General features: G+C 39.1%; 1 protein-coding gene across 2 annotated transcripts in view; it reads left to right on the forward strand.

Moving 5' to 3' along the window:
- The window catches only part of haus6 (HAUS augmin-like complex, subunit 6), a 51,050-nt gene that overhangs the window by 18,149 nt on the left and 15,077 nt on the right, over positions 1-17,824 (forward strand). For both annotated transcript variants that reach the window (XM_039758161.1, XM_039758162.1), the window contains exons 6-11: positions 4,242-4,307; positions 4,584-4,638; positions 8,492-8,665; positions 12,209-12,402; positions 14,155-14,281; positions 16,596-16,698. In XM_039758161.1, coding sequence (XP_039614095.1) covers positions 4,242-4,307; positions 4,584-4,638; positions 8,492-8,665; positions 12,209-12,402; positions 14,155-14,281; positions 16,596-16,698 — 719 coding nt within the window. The remainder of the gene's footprint in view (positions 1-4,241; positions 4,308-4,583; positions 4,639-8,491; positions 8,666-12,208; positions 12,403-14,154; positions 14,282-16,595; positions 16,699-17,824) is intronic.

Raw genomic sequence — 17,824 nt, forward strand, 5'->3', positions numbered from 1 at the left:
GGATCTAAAAGTCAAGTCCTGAGTGGTCAGCATGCCCTCTTTGTTGCTGTTATTGGAATTTGTTATTTACTTACACAATTTATTCCTGCTCTCATTTTGCTACGTGAATGATGGCAGATCTCTGGAATGTTTAATGGACTCGAATGAGGTTGGTACTCCCTCTTTCATTCTATTTCCTATATTTTCTGTTTCAGATTTCCTTTATTAAGTTACAGTAGCAGTTTGTTGCATGAGTTACCCAGCATTTGCAATGGAATTCTTGACAGAAGTGATAATTTGTAATGTGCCATCAGTTGGAATAAAAAATGCAATGCATTTTATTCCAATATGCATTACATGTTTTCTAATGGTGCATTGCAAATGTTAATGCTGAGTGTAAATAGTTAATTGTATTAAATGTCAGCTGTCACTTTTCTGAATTCTGTCCAGGATCAGCTAAGATTAACTTATTCAGATCTGGTCAATTTAGTTGTGGAACTGTAGGGGGCAATGGCCTGCACCAGGTAGGTGCAAAACAGAGACCAAAGCTGGACATAATGTCAGTTCCACACCAGGGTACACAGACACAACCATTTTCGAATCTCCTGTTAAACTAACATGCCCAGCTTTGGGAATCTAGGAGGAAAACTTAGAGACTTGGGGAGCTGATGTACAGTAATCCCTCCTTGATCGCGGGGGTTGCGTTCCAGACACCACACACTGTTTATATACAGTAAAACCTAAATATTATTTTAAAGATATTGAGTGTCTCCGATATCACTTATGTTACAGCCATTACGATAGACATGCCACCAGCAATAAATACGTACAATGCAACAAAAATAGTATACAGTAAATGTGTGTGTACAGTGACACTAACGTACGTACATGTACGAAGTACTGTAAGTAGAAAATTAATTATGGTTACTCACCAACAATGACACGATGACTTGTCCGATAACAATGAGTTTAATTTTACTGCACAACAAAGGAGAGCGTTACAGCCCTTAAAGGAGCCACTTAAGGCGATTGTGTAGCACTGCTGCTGTTCTTCTTCTGGCAGTCTTCAATCCAAATCGCTAAAGCAGATTCAATCCAGACTATTGCCTTATTACATCCACTTACAACTCGTTTTGCACCCTGGTTAAAAGGACACTGCGGCCGTAGATCTTATATTCCTTTCCTACTTTTAAATAAAAGAATTGTAGCCTTCAACAAATCCAAAACATTTACCTTTTCGGCAATCGTTAACATCTTCCGTTTGCGCTTGGGCACGGCCCCTGAAGCAGTAACAGATCTTTTTGGAGCCATAATGAAGGGCTTGGCTATGCACAAAGATAAACACAAAAGAGCACAACTCTTTACACCGCGAAACTCGTTGATGCTGAATGAGCGAGACGAGACTTCCTGGTTAACACTGCATTCAGCAGGCAGGAACTTAACTGCGTGCTCTGAATGGTTAGCTTCTCAGTCATCTGCCAATAGCGTCCCTTGTATGAAATCAACTGGGCAAACCAACTGAGGAAGCATGTACAGGAAGTAAAAAGACACATTGTCCGCAGAACCCGCGAAGCAGCGAAAAGTCCGCGTTATATATTTAGTTATGCGTTCATATAAAAACCGCGAAAGTCAAAGCGCGATATAGCGAGGGATTACTGTAATCTTCGGATGCTCAATGAGGCCTGATGAATCTGTGAGACTCCTTGCTTAGTAGCCCCAGTGCTGTACCCACGGTAATGTTACCTAATTCACAAAAAACATTTCTTTGCTTAACCATTTCATTGGATTTTTAGCCGAATGTCCACAATTCTGAGGGACTGCGCCTTGAATTCTTGCTTTTTTGTAGTTTGTAGTGTGTATTCATTTTATTGAGATACCGTCGTATAGGATAAGGTGTTTTCTTCTGTTTATTGGTTTTATGTTGGGCTCAATATCATTTAGCAGAATGCCACTTTTTAAAGATAGTTTAGTTAAATAGAAATGACCTCTTTCTTTGAATAATATTTATGAGGGAACACTAGAACATAATGGTAATTAAAGAAATCTTACTGTGTCTGTCAACTTCTGCTCAATACTGAGAACTGTTTTTTTTTTTTTTTTTCCACATAGTTGGTTCACTCCTCAGTAGTTTTGTTGTATATAAAAGTGAAAAAGTATAAATGTTTACTATGCAAATACCAGAAGACCATACTTGCATACTGCAGATGAATATACAGGGTGGGGCCATTTATATGGATACACCTCAATAAAATGGGAATGGTTGGTGATATTAACTTCCTGTTTGTGGCACATTAGTATATGTGAGGGGGGAAACTTTAAGATGGATGGTGGCCATTTTGAAGTCGGCCATTTTAGATCCAACTTTTGTTTTTTCAATAGGAAGAGGGTCATGTGACACATCAAACTTATTGGGAATTTCACAAGAAAAACAATGGTGTGCTTGATTTTAACGTAACTTTATTTCATGAGTTATTTACAAGTTTCTCTTTGTTTACAGCCATTGACATGTCGCAGAGGTTAACACGTGAGGAGCGGATAGAAATTGTGTTGATGTCTGGTGAACGCAGTAACCGGGTCATTGCAGCAGATTTCAATGCAAGACACCCTACGAGACCACCCATCTCCCATGCTACAGTTAGCAAACTGCTTGCTAAGTTTCGTGAAACTGGTTCAGTGTTGATTTGCCAAAATGTGAACGCATAAACTGTCACTAATGAAGAAACATCAGTGGCTGTCCTAGCTTCATTTAGCAAGAGCCCACAGCGTAGCACTCGCCACATGTCACTGGAGAGTGGCATTAGTCGAACATCCCTTCGGCGGATATTAGCTACTCACAAATGGCACCCTTACAAACTCCAGCTACTGCAGCATCTCAACGAGGATCACCCAGATCGGCACTGAATTTGCAGAATGGGCAAAACAAAAATTGGAACAGGACCCTCAGTTTACGCAGAAGATTTTGTTCAGTGATGAGGCAAACTTTTATGTGAATGGTGAAGTTAACAAACAAAACCACCGCTATTGGTCTGACACTAACCCACATTGGATAGATCCCTCCAAGACTGTTGGAACAAAAAAATTGGTGGTGTGGTATATGGGGTACAAAGATAGTGGGGCCATTCTTCATCAATGGAAACCTCAAGGCCACTGGATATGCGAAATTGCTACATGATGATGTGTTTCCCTCTTTATGCACTGAAGCTGGCACGTTCCCTGAGTTTTTCCAGCAAGATGGTGCACCACCACATTATGGGTGTCAGGTCCGAGCATTCCTAGATGAACAGTTTCCTGGAAAGTGGATTGGTCGTCGTGGGCCAGTTGAATGGCCCCCAAGGTCTCCCGATCTGACCCCCTTAGACTTTTATCTTTGGGGTCATCTGAAGACAATTGTCTATGCTGTGAAGATACGAGATGTGCAGCACCTGAAACTACGGATACTGGAAGCCTGTGCTAGCATTTCTCCCTGGTGTTGCTATCAGTGTGTGAAGAGTGGGAGAAGAGGGTTGCATTGACAATCCAACACAATGGGCAGCACATTGAACACATTTTATAAGTGGTCAGAAACTTGTAAATAACTCATGAAAGAATAAAGTTACGTTAAAACCAAGCACACCATTGTTTTTCTTGTGAAATTCCCAATAAGTTTGATGTGTCACATGACCCTCTTCCTATTGAAAAAACAAAAGTTGGATCCAAAATGGCCGACTTCAAAATGGCCACCATGGTCACCACCCATCTTGAAAAGTTTCCCCCCTCACATATACTAATGTGCCACAAACAGGAAGTTAATATCACCAACCATTCCCTTTTTATTGAGATGTATCCATATAAATGGCCCACACTGTATACTCCTGCTGTCTGCGAGCTCAGATTTGGAAAAGATTTTCATCTTCGCTCAGAAAAGCCTTCATTTATGAGCATATTGTAAGTTCTCATCAAAGACTTTGCTGTTCTATGACAGATGTCTTGTATCTGCACTGACCCAGGCCTTTTTTTGGGTGGCATCTTGCAGTGTGAAGCTTTTGTGAGCTACCTCTTCAACAGAATATTCAGTATACTAGCATTTGCACATAACTCTTCATCGATTATAACCTTTACATATTGAGCAGCCATGGTTTATAGTTCCTGATCATTTTTCATAAAACTGGTTTGGGCCTTTCATTAGAGAAAAGAATTTTAATTAAAGCAAACGTGAATTCTGCTTAGATAGGGTTTTTTATGTGCTTAATTTAATAATTGCTGACCTTTTCTCCCTCCCACAGACTTTTGGTGGAATCATTGAGGTCTCTTTATGCAGAAAGTGCAAAATACGATGCTTCATTATCAAAGTAAGTTTTTAGAAATGTGCAGAATTTGATTGGTATGTGCCTGTATTAAATTACAGGTGTCTGTTCATTTTGATTGGTGCCATGAAGTGCATTTAAGACCCAAGTGAAATGCCCTTTGTGTGTGTGTGTGTGTGTGTGTGTGTGGTAATATTGTTGAAGCTAGTAACTTGATGGACTGAGTCATTGTCTCCATTTGCAAAAATATTTATTTATATTGTGACTAAAACTCTCTTTGTTGAAATCTTAAGTCAGATTTCTTTTCTGTTATCTGAACAGAATGAAAACTGGTGAAATCCAAAACGCTGGCAACAGTGCTGAGAAAATTAAAGTGGTAAGATGCTTTCTTTTAAAATTATAAACTGATACTGTCATGAAAGGCTCTAGCTTACTACAGTCCTATTATTGGTGAAATGTAGTATTTATTCCCATTCTCAATTCTACTAGAGCAGCTCATAGCATGTTAGTTAATCTGCCCTGGTTCAAGATTTTTGTCTTGAGTGCTGATTGGTGGTTTGTGATTTTGGATAATTGTTTGTTTGTCTTTGAGAGATAGATAGATATATAGATATAGATATATATATATATAGAGAGTGAGAGAGAATACACACAGTGGTGTGAAAAACTATTTGCCCCCTTCCTGATTTCTTATTCTTTTGCATGTTTGTCACACAAACTGTTTCTGATCATCAAACACATTTAACCATTAGTCAAATATAATGCAAGTAAACACAAAATGCAGTTTTTAAATGATGGTTTTTATTATTTAGGGAGAAAAAAAATCCAAGCCTACATGGCCCTGTGTGAAAAAGTAATTGCCCCCTGAACCTAATAACTGGTTGGGCCACCCTTAGCAGCAATAACTGCAATCAAGCTTTTGCGATAACTTGCAATGAGTCTTTTACAGCTCTGAAGGAATTTTGGCCCACTCATCTTTGCAGAATTGTTGTAATTCAGCTTTATTTGAGGGTTTTCTAGCATGAACCGCCTTTTTAAGGTCATGCCATAGCATCTCAATTGGATTCAGGTCAGGACTTTGACTAGGCCACTCCAAAGTCTTCATTTTGTTTTTCTTCAGCCATTCAGAGGTGGATTTGCTGGTGTGTTTTGGGTCATTGGCCTGTTGCAGCACCCAAGATCGCTTCAGCTTGAGTTGATGAACAGATGGCCGGACATTCTCCTTCAGGATTTTTTGGTAGACAGTAGAATTCATGGTTCCATCTATCACAGCAAGCCTTCCAGGTCCTGAAGCAGCAAAACAACCCCAGACCATCACACTACCACCACCATATTTTACTGTTGGTATGATGTTCTTTTCTGAAATGCTGTGTTCCTTTTACGCCAGATGTAACGGGACATTTGCCTTCCAAAAAGTTCAACTTTTGTCTCATCGGTCCACAAGGTATTTTCCCAAAACTCTTGGCAATCATTGAGATGTTTCTTAAGCAAAAAGAACATTAGGGCTCGTCTCAATTTTGCTAACAGTGGTTTGCGTCTTGGAAATCTGCCATGCAGGCCGTTTTTGCCCAGTCTCTTTCTTATGGTGGAGTCGTGAACACTGACCTCAATTGAGGCACGTGAGGCCTGCAGTTCTTAAAACGTTGTCCTGGGGTCTTTTTTGACCTCTCGGATGAGTCGTCTCTGCGCTCTTGGGGTAATTTTGGTCGGCCAGCCACTCCTGGAAAGGTTCACCACTGTTCCATGTTTTTGCCATTTGTGGATAATGGCTCTCACTGTGGTTTGCTGGAGTCCCAAAGCTTTAGAAATGGCTTTATAACCTTTACCAGACTGATAGATCTCAATTACTTCTGTTCTCATTTGTTCCTGAATTTCTTTGGATCTTGGCATGATGTCTAGCTTTTGAGGTGCTTTTGGTCTACTTCTCTGTGTCAGGCAGCTCCTATTGAAGTGATTTCTTGATTGAAACAGGTGTGGCAGTAATCAGGAAATTGAACTCAGGTGTGATACACCACAGGTAGGTTATTTTTTAACAAGGGGGCAATTACTTTTTCACACAGGGCCATGTAGGTTTCTCCCTAAATAATAAAAACCATCATTTCAAAACTGCATTTTGTGTTTACTTGTGTTATATTTGACTAATGGTTAAATGTGTTTGATGATCAGAAACATTTTGTGTGACAAACATGCAAAAGAATAAGAAATCAGGAAGGGGGCAAATAGTTTTTCACACCACTGTATACACACACATACTGTATATACACATACAGTATAAATATAATAAAAAAAACAATCTTTTACAAGGTTGTGGTAAAAACCACTAGTGCCCCCTGGCAGATCACAAGACAAAACTGAGGTTATCAAAATCAGCATCTTTGTCATGTGTGTTTTCTGCCTGTAATATTAGTGCTTATTGATTTTAAAAGCGGAGGGTAGTTCTGTTCCTAAGGCCTACAGTGACTGTAGCTTTTGTTCCCGATAAAAGTTTTGTAAATGCAGTCTTTTAATCCACTGTGTCAAATTCCTCTCAGGATCTCTTTCACTTGTTTTAAATCACTCTTGATCATTCAACTAACAACCTCACAATTTATTTAAAGCAACTGCTTAATAATAAGCTCACTTAAAGGTGAAAATGACATTAAAGTACTTCATAAGTAAGAAAATTTAGCAAAAAGGGTAGAAAATGTACAGTGGGACCTGTTGGAGGAGCCATGGAGCCTTAAAACCCTCCAATACCAACACAAGTCACAGTTCAAATCAGGGCTGTGGAGTCGGTAGATAAATCCTTAGACTCCGACTCCTTTGTTTCCGGTACTTCTTACACTGACTCCTCTGTATTTAATATGCTAATGTATTTTTCATGTTGATTAAAGGAAAGCAACATACATATCATTTAACCCCAGAACTACTGGCTAGGAAGCTGACTCTCTACCGTATTGGCCAGTTTAAACGAAAGACAAGAACCCTTTAGCACACACCTACATCATTACACTTGAACATTTTTTGTCAACTCCGACCCAACTCCAGGTACCCAAAATTGTCTCCGACTCCATAGCCCTGGGTCAAATAATGACCTAACAAATATCTTCACAGGTAATGCACATGCACAATTCCTCCTATTCTCCTTTTCCTTGTTTCATCTCCTTCCCCTCCTCCAGGCGAGTGATGTCCAGCTACTCTCCTGCATGAGGTCGAGTGGTTTCCTTTATGCCAGACCTGGGAGCACTTCTGGTGTTGCTACACTACATTTTGGAAGCATTATCGGTTTTAGGCGGAAGTTCCTTAAAGTGGTGGTGATCTGTCCGTACAGCTCCCCCTGGCGGCACCCATGGAACACCACAGGGCTGTCTAAACTGGACTGTAATTCTCAGCCTGCCTTTTGGGTATAATTGCAAGCACCATAGCCCAGAAAGACTGCCACCTATTTATTGTATGTGGTGGTTGGTGCAATTAGTCCATTAAACTGGCCTCACAGCTAGGTAAAGAACCTTGGACACTCCCAAGCCAGAATGCCAGCCCATGCCTGGTGTCCATTACAAAAGATTCCTGCTCATGTAAAATCATGCTAGAAGTAGGGGGCTTCATGACACTAGACCAGGTGTTCTGTTCAGTAAAAGAGGTGATTGACATTAACTTAAGAAACTGGTTAATTTGTAAACGTTTAGCAACATTGACGCTTAAAGACTGTGCCCATTTCCTGCAATTGCTAAATTCATCTTTGTGGATGTTGAATACTGGAGCCAAACCTGACCTCAATAGGTGCAAGTAGGAAAAACACTAAAATGGTTTGCTTGTCCTATTTTCAGGGATCTTTTTTCCGTGCATAAATTCTTACTCACTCTTGGAGGCCAAAATTTAGACTTTCAAATGAATTGAATACCCTGAGAAAAATCTCACACAAACGTTGACTGATGGCGTAAACTCCACACAGTGATTTGAACCAAGCTTGTAGGAGCTCTGAAATGGCAGTATTAACTACTGTACTGCCCTGGAATGAAATTCCTGTGTTCAAGTTTTGAAGACTCAAAAAATATAAACTTAAGGCATTTCTCCTTTGCTAATCTTAATTTTGCCAAGCATTATCTTCTGTACAGACCTAATACAATGTGCCTTATGGTACCCGCATTATAGAACTCCTGGAAAAGAACTAAGAGCGAAATGTAGTCACTGAAAATATTTTACATCTTGTCTTAAGTTTTTATTGGTGTGTTTTTTTCCTGTCCATCTAGGTTCAGTCCTTTTGGGGAGTTATTAAAGAGTTCATGTCTGTCTTGGAGAAGGAAAGGGAGGTAGTAGACTCAATAATCCAAGGGAATGTTGATAAATATGTCCTTGACGGAACAGAGGTGTCTATAAAGGTGCCAAGGTTATTATTGGAGAGAATTGAAAATTCACCGAATACAGTAAGTGAATTGTTAATCAGTTTTGGACTTCTCTTATTTGCCTTACCTTTTTGCTTGATGTTTTATAGGTGGACTGTTACTTTTGTTTAATCTTTCACAGACATGCTGCTTTAATCCTAATACCACTAGACAAAATAATTTTAGGTAATATATTGGTGTGTTCTTTGTTGACTTGTATGTTTGCAGGTAATGCTGAATTGTATAAGCAAGTATTTTTGTAACTCCCCTGAATGTGCAATTTGACTAAATAGAACTGTTTTAATGTTCTAAAAGAATCATATCTTGTATAATACGCTACCGTGGCTGTTCGCTTGTCTGTCCAGGATTTTAAATCACATGTAGATAGCAAACAGTTTGAACTATTGGCCTGAAATTTGGTACACCTGTACTACGTGATGTCTACTATCTGCTTTCAGGGTGATGCCTGACCTCCACGGTTATTCCTCTTTTTATTTTTTTATTGTAGAATCAACTCTTGGCACCGGCCAGCAGGGCGGCAGTGTGGCTCATGCGTACAGGTGCCGTTCTCATCCCTACCACTTTCACCGTGACTTCCCTTACCTCTTCATATCTTAAATCTGTCTTGAGACAGGTTGAAGACTTAAGTGCCAGCTTAAGTGAAAAATTAAGGAAAATGTAAAATTTTAACACCCAAGCAGTCCACTTCTCTTTCGTTGGCATCTTTTCATGTTAAAGCCGATTAAGTCAGTGTTTGTGTTGCAATTACTTAGTACATGTTAGAATTGTTCGATCAATTTTCAATATAACTAATTTTGTCCCATTGCATAGCCCATCACTCAGACATAAATTACACAATAACATCATGATATGTCAACAGTAATTCAGCTGGTGGAAGACCGGCTGGAGTTAACGGTTGTAGATATTCTTTGTGATGTTGTAAGCTGATGTTTTCACCTTCTGTACCATCACTACCAACTGCTTCAGAATAGTCTATTGATATGCATTTAACCAATTTGACGTGTAACAGATCAACAATTTTCGTCAGATTTGATCAGAGGATTGTGTAAGGATTAAGTTTTTTACTCCAGTTAAAGGGTAAGTTCGAAATTTTTAAAATGTTACATCTTCACAAACATGGCTTTATATGCGTTTCCCACATGAATTTATGCTGTAAAGTTAAGTGTCTTCTATAAATTTAGAAAAAAAACAAACTTGCCCGCCCTTTTTATTATGGAATCTATGGGGCATGGAGCACTTGTCCATATCTTTAAGCCAACAAAGTTGTTGAGCATTGATCTGTGTCTTGAAATTACGCACACTTTTGTAAAATAGCTTATACATTTTCAAACACAAACACCAGTATTATGAGATTCAGGCACTTGTTTGAAAAGACTAGCTCTGTGTGGTTCCTTAGCGCTCATAGTCCTCCATCAATAACCTTTCATGAGGTGTCATGGTTCTCTCTCAACAGACCAAATCCTCATAAACTTCCTGCCATGTGCTCGGTGTCATGTTGATTCGCTTCCTTATTTATTTGAGAACTCCTCGCCCAAAGGCCACTGCTGTCAGACACAAGCAAATACACGCATTCTTTCCTCAAGGAAAATAATACCAGGAAAATGTGATAAAATTATTATTTATCCCTTTTGCTGGCCCAAACATGCCTTGGGGAGATGGAAGGCCATTTTTCTTATATCAAAACTTTTGCCACTTCAAACTGGATGTATTTGTTTAGTTTTTAGAGTTTAATTTTCTGGTGGTGCTCCATGCACTGTAGCCTTCATTATAAAACACCAAGGCAGGCGAGATATTTTTTAAAAATTTACAGACCTTAACTCGAGAGCACAATTTCATGTGGCAAATACATATATGCCATGTTCTTGAATAAATAACATTGAGTTAAAAGTACTGAACTGAGTCTTATCTGGTGAAGTATTGGGTGTAGATAAAATGCAAATGTATATCAGTGCCCTCTTGTGCACAGTCTTGTTTCAGTTTATATTTATATTTTGGCCTGTTTACTTATACTTGGACTTGTAATGTTAACTAAATTTCCTGGAAGAAATACGTACAGTCATGGAAAACACCATAAGCATAATCTTCTTCTTCTTTCGGCCGCTCCTGTTAGGGGTTGCCACAGCAGATCATCTTTTTCCATCTCCTTCTGTCCTCGCCATCTTGCTCTGTCACACCCATCACCTGCATGTCCTCTCTCACCACATCCATAGGCCTTCCTCTTCTCCTCTTACCTGACAGCTCTATTCTTAGCATCCTTTTCCTAATATACCCAGCATCTCTCCTCTGCACATGTCCAAACCAACGCAATCTCGCCTCTCTGATTTTTGTCTCCAAACCATCCCACCTGAGCTGACCCTCTAATGTCCTCATTTCTAATCCTGTCCATCCTCGTCGCACCCAATTCAAATCTTAGCATCTTTAACTCTGCCACCTCCATGTCTGTCTCCTGCTTTCTGGTCAGTGCCACCGTCTCCAGCCCATGTAACATAGCTGGTCTCGCTACCGTCCTGTAGACCTTCCTTTTGACTCTTGCTGATACCCGTCTGTCACAAATCACTCCTCGCGCTCTTTCTCCACCTATTCCACCCTGCCTGCACTCTCTTCTTCACTTCTCTTTCACACTCCCTTTTACTCTGTACTGTTGATCCCAAATATCTAAATTCCTCCATCTTTGCCAACTGTACTCCCTGCATCCTCACCATTCCATTGATCTCCCTCTCATTCACACACATGTATTCTGTTGTGGTGGTTCTACTGACTCTCTCGAGCAGATCTCCACCTCCTCTCCAAGGTCTCCTCCACCTGCTCTATACTCCTCGCTACAGATTACGTCATCAGCAAACATCACAGTCCCCGGGGACTCCTGTCTAATCTCATCTGTTAACCTGTCCATCACCATTGCAAATAAGAAAGGGGCTCAGAGCTGATCCCTGATGTAATCTCACCTCTGTAACTCCTACCGCAGACCTCACCACAGTCACACTTCCTTCGCACATATCCTGTACCACTCTCACGTACTTCTCTGCCACACTGCAAGCATATTATATTAGATAAATATTATAATGTAGAAGCTCCTTGAGCCACAAAAAAGTGAATGCCTTTTTTTCTTTGCTATTGAGGAATAAAGGTTGCCATATTGAATGGATGCATATTAACAGCAGAACAATCATTTATACTGTGTATGCCTTACTTTTTACCTTGGAACATAGTAAACTGTAGGGAGTGAAAACTGAAGCACGAAGTACCATTGGGGTGCTGTATAATGCAATAATAGTCCAGTAAAAACTCTGTCATTGCTGAATTACAATGTGCAGGTTTTTTTGTTCAGCGTTATGAATAACTTTCTGTGCTTGTCCCTGTTAGTGCTCATTTTATCTTCAGTTCGAGAAGTTACATGTAACTGAGCAGCATTAAACGCATTTATATTTATCTGCTCTCACTCAAAAACCACAAAAGTAGGAATGCATTAAAGACAAGAGCAGGGCAATTCTTTTCATGATTGCTGTTTTAATTGGCTAACAATGGACATTGATTCATTTTTTGTTGTTGTTTTTTCCCCCCAAGTTGGAGTATGGTAATGTGTATGAAGCTGGGAAAGTTAACTATTTACGGGTTCTGCATTTACTGAATGATGCAATGCATATTCTTCAAGATGAGTCTTTGAAGATGGGATCCAGCAAACTGGAACTGGATGTGCAGCAAATCAGAGGACAGTTACAGCTCCACCTTAAATCACTGCAGGCTTTGAAGGTTATGAGGTGCTTTCCATTTCTGTCATGTATTATTTATAATAAAATTTTACATTTTTAGCCTAATCATTTTAGTTTTACATGGTTTGATTAGCCTGTTTTCTAGACGTTTTGTGATAGTAATAAAACAAAGTACTAGCTGACTTCTTTGACAGGTAGACCATGTGTTCTAGTTAAGATTAGGCCTTGAGTTCAAAAAGATTCATTTTCAAATTGTTTTTATTTTTGAAAAATGTACCTTGCAGTAAGTCAAATTTATACTTTTTGTCCCCAATGGGAAATATTTTACAGAAGCTCCAAAAAAAAAAATTGATAAAAACAAAGACCTGCTACTTTTTATACAGGCTTCGAGGAGGTCAGTCCAGCTTGGGTTGTGCCACAGGTTTACTGTGTCTTCTAAAGGCATTAGTATTTGGATTTTGCAATGTCAACAAAAGGAACAGGCCTAATAAATCTCTTATTTCCTTGTTTGGACGCCCCACCATTAAGAATGATTCATCAAAAAGACACTGGTACAGAGTGAATCATGTTGCTGAGCAGCCAGGGTGATGATGCTTGCTTTACCAGGCAGTATCATGGACGAATTCCATCCATAGTTCAATGCCTGGATCACGCATTTAGTTTTAATTATACTGTGCTCCCTTTTTCATCACTGCACACTGACAAAAATCTCCAGTCCTCCTCCTACTTTTTCCACTCAGTCTGATAAAACCTGTCCAGCATTAAAATAGCTTATTATTTAAGAGGTGTAACCCAGTTCTCTGCAGTACACAAATATCCCAGTACCTTAGCTCACCATCACTCTCATTGAAATATAACAGTTCAAGCAACGTATATGAAGGCAATCAAACATTTTTCATTGTAGAAAGATGGCACTGGTCTGATTCCTTTCCATCTTCCTTTAGTCCTCGCTCCAGATCTTTGCCTTGGCCATCTCCAGATGACCTTGTATCTTTTTTCCTTGATCCGGATGGTCACCGTTTGACCGAAGTTCATTTACGGATGAGCAGCTCTTACAACAGGGCATAACGGTGCTCTTTAGGCAGCAGTGATGTGGACGTAGGCTGCCATCCGATCTTTTACGTTCACTGTGTACCATTTCTCAAGATCGCGGCTTGTCTGAGAGGCAGTCGAGACAGGCCGGTGCATGGGTTTGCACTGACAGCCGCGTCTCTTCAGTTTAGTTTAAACATTTATTTAGTTAGTGGTCATATGAAAGCCCAGTACAGTGCATAGACCTAAAGGAGTTTTCGCCTTTAGATTGTTTGCATATATTCACACATCTGCGTTTAGTCATACAAAGACAATTTGACCTAACATGCTTATATATGGAATGCGTAAGGATCTGGGAAAGCCCATGCATGCTTTGGGATAACGTTCAAACCATTACAAGACAGATTCTGGATGGACAGTTCACTATAGGTGTTTTAACCTTTGAAACAGAGAGACTTACCACCATATCATTACCCTACCTTAATGCACAGTATGTAATGTTTGTCTTTACAATATTAATTATACTGAGGTTTGTCTCTAACAATAGACTATACTTTTTTTGAGTTATGATTAAAAGCTTGTATGCATATTTAACTGTTTTTATGGATACATTAAAAATAGGTTCATTTAAAAATTTACAGCTACTTTGTTACCATCCAATGCAGAAAATGATAGACTGTAGGTTGCTCTGTTTGGTCTTTAACAATGTTTATTTTTTTTTTGACCTGCAGCTTTCTCAACATTTTATTCTTTTTTTCCCTTTTGCAGAAAGAAAATTACTGAATCTCTCCCAGTTGTTAAAGAATCGATTTGTGAAAAAGAAAAACAATGGGATAATAAATGGGAACAATACTTAAAACGGAAACCCTTTAACCTTGTTGCTCCAGCACACCCCGTGAGTGTCTTGTGTGTTTTTTGGACACATTTTTACCATAGCTGTTTTGGCTCACACTATAGGACTGATACATGCAGGTTGAGTATCTCTACTCAGAAATGCCCAAGACCATAGGAATTTCGAATTTCAGTTATTTTTGGATTTTAGAATATTTCCATTTACATAATGAGATTTTGGGGACATCCTTGATCAAGTGGGAAAATATAACTGTTACGGCCAAAACCCAAAGTTCGGCCAGTTCCTGAATTGGCCGGCTGTTTCGCATTTTGGCCGTGAGGTGTGGCTAAAGTCTGAATTACTGGAAATGACCAGTGTATATGCTGCTTTGGCTGGCCATTTCACAAAGTGGCGAGAACTCCCTGGCTAAAATCCGATGTGCTGATGTAAGACTGTCTGCTCAAGGTGAGAAGATGCTTAAAAACTTTCAGATGCAGATTCAGAAGTGATTTTTCCATTCTGCACGAGAAACTATTCACACTGGAATCCATAGGCACAGAAGAAAAAAACACTACGAACTGTCATGTCTTCCCAATCACCGACTGGCAGCCAAAGCTACACACGATGTAATTACACTACTAAGTGCGCAAATAATTGCTGCTCGTGCCTTTTTTCTTCCGACTTTGGTCGATCGCCCCACGCCATTTTGCAAACTGGCTGGCCAAATCCCGAAACTGAGGAAAAGATCGGACATTGGCCATCAATTTACAGCGACATTGGTCACTTCCCGCTTTGTCCGATTTTGGGCTTTGGCCGTAAAATAAGCAAACCAGATAAATGACGACTCCCACTTATAAAAGTTCATATCACTGAGCCATTGTTATAATTTGCATTGACGTGACAAACCTATTAAACCTAAAAGTGATGAATATGAAGTTTTAGACTCTTCTAGTTCTCATTTAAGAGGGTCAATGCTGCATATTTGCACTAAAAATCCTTTTTTGGTTTTTCAGCATTTTGCCAACAGAAAAAGGCAATTTGCAGCAGTGTAATCCGAGCAATTCACTAAACTCTTATTGCAAAAGGGCAACTATCGAGAATGAAGTTTGTTAACTGTAAGCATAGTTTAGGTAGGTTTAATTTTGTGTCATTGAAATGTATAGTACTAAGATCTATGATGGTACCTTTTAATGTTTTTAGATTTATTACCTGTAAGTCTCACCATAAAAAAAAACTCCACTGGTGCTACTTTAATTGACATCTGTAAATTGAACTTTCTTTGCAACCCTTTTATCTGAACAGATAATTTTGAGTAAAGTGCAGTATAAAACACCTCACAATGTGCACATTTGGGCTTCTTGAAGTCAGTTATTTTTCACAAACTTGTAGTGGGAAGTAAAGGATAAGGTTTATAAAATACTTTTCCCATTGGCTTACATTGACAGTGGGATGCCAGGAGTTAAGTGAAGCAAAAACCATAAAACTTACCAAATATATCAGTTTCAAAGTGTTGAAGGTTACAGTCAGAGAAAACATGCCTTCCATAGTATAGCTGAAGTGCTTGCAAATGCATCTGAGCTACTGTATAAGGAAGGGGAAAGGTTTTTGTGCATGTATTTGGGAATAAAGTAATGTGGTAGCTGTAAACCTTTGTAAAGGTCTCGCAAAATATTTGTTGGCAGTTACTTGGATGTATACTTTTCTAATGTGTGCCGTTTCAAGGTATGAATTAATACTCTGAAACACTCTTGGCTTTAAACTCGATACATCAGGATGCTTTTGTTTCCCTCAAGGATTTTCTTTTTTTTGTTTTAACTGTTCCTCATTGACAGCTTACAGTGGCAGCTGAAAGACGCATTTTTGTTTGCAAATATGTATGGGTTTTTAATACATACCATGATTGTGATAAGCTAACTGACTTCAAATAATACTTTTTTAGTATATGTTTTTAAAGGTTGTTGGTTTGGAAGTAATTTTTGTTGCATATTCAAGCCTTTATAATGAGCGCTAATTAATATGGTTTAAGTTACAGCTATATCACATGTGATTTAAGTTTGTATAAAGTGTAACTATTTTCTTTTAAATTCTGTCACATCTGAGAGTAATCCTCAATTTGAGCACACAAATTTTAAGAGTGTGAAATTGAAATGTATCCATTCACCCTCCCAAGCCACTACGTTTTCAGTTGTTTCAGTGGTACTGTGATCTTTAGATAAAAATAACTTCATATTCCACAGCAGTCTCTATTCCAATAATAGCATCAGGTATACTTGACCTTCCTTAAGTGAGAAATTGTGTTTTCTAAATTTGAGAAGATTGAGTGTATATGGTTTTTTTTTCTTCAGAATATCAGAGTTTTAATTCATTATTTTTTAAGGCTTTAGATTTACTTCCAGCTATGGCTGCCTTATCCTTTGAGCCTGCTACCGAAGCTGCCTACAAGACGAGCGTATTTTCACAGTACCCAGCTGCATTTCCAGGTTTGTGGTTTTTAGTACATATTTCTTTTATAGTGTAGTACCTAAAATCTATTTCTGAAATGTGAGAAACACAGCTATGATTAAAATACATTTGGGAACATTTGAGGGGAAAAAACCTCCAATTTTTGTATTTATATAAAATATACATACGTACATACATACATACATACATACATGTGTATGTATATAAAAAAAAATAAATAAAATATACACTCTTCCAGCAGGTTTCCCATTCCTTAATTTTTCTCCAGTCCTTCACTTGAAACATTTTTTTTCCTCTCTCTAGAGCAAACTGAAAGAGCAAGTGTTGCCTATGTCCTTCAGTTATTAGTTATTATTTTTGCTTTCGCTAGGCCAATTTTCAAAGTAAACTTCCTTTTGGTGGTGATTATGATGCAGCAGTAAACGCACTTCACCCCCTCCCATGTTTTACAATTACTCAGCCCCTGAAAAAGCAGGATATGTAAAGCTTTTATTTGTTCGGTAGTGTATTGTGGTGAATATGATGTATATGCATGACTCTGCTATATCATGCATGGGTTTCCCCGTTATCAGTGGAGAGTAGTGCTGTGGAGGAAGTCCATTTAGAGAGAATTCTTTTACAGTGGTCTCACACTAGGCACATTTGTTTCGTACAACCCCCGAATATGGTTGTCTTCCCCATACTCCCCCCGGTGGCCTGCACTCGCATCATGCTTCAATATTCTGGGCCCAGGCAGGCTTTCATCATCACCATGTGTCTTTGTGTAAAGCCAAAACAAGAACCAAATATGGAGTGATGTAGGGCAGAGTTGCTCAATACCCTCTTACTGATCTGAGAGTGCAGCGAAGAGTAGCGTTTTGCTCCTAATTGTGCCGAACGAACAAGATTTTTACTAGAATTATTGATGGAATTGACTTTGTTACGTGCTCTGATACATTTAGCCTTCACACTGTTCCTTATTCCTACCGAAGTGTGCCTGGGTTCACTTCTTCCAAGCGGTCAGGACATAGTATGGTTGGCCCAGTATGGAGCTATCGAGCTAGTTCAGATGAAGTAGACTTTTGGGTGGGGATTACATGTGGACAAATGTGCTCAGGCATGGAACAAATTGCTAGTGTGAGTACACCCTTAGTTTAGATTATT

The sequence above is a fragment of the Polypterus senegalus genome, chromosome 7, assembly GCF_016835505.1.
Source record: "Polypterus senegalus isolate Bchr_013 chromosome 7, ASM1683550v1, whole genome shotgun sequence".
NCBI classification, from domain to species: Eukaryota; Metazoa; Chordata; class Cladistia; order Polypteriformes; family Polypteridae; genus Polypterus; species Polypterus senegalus.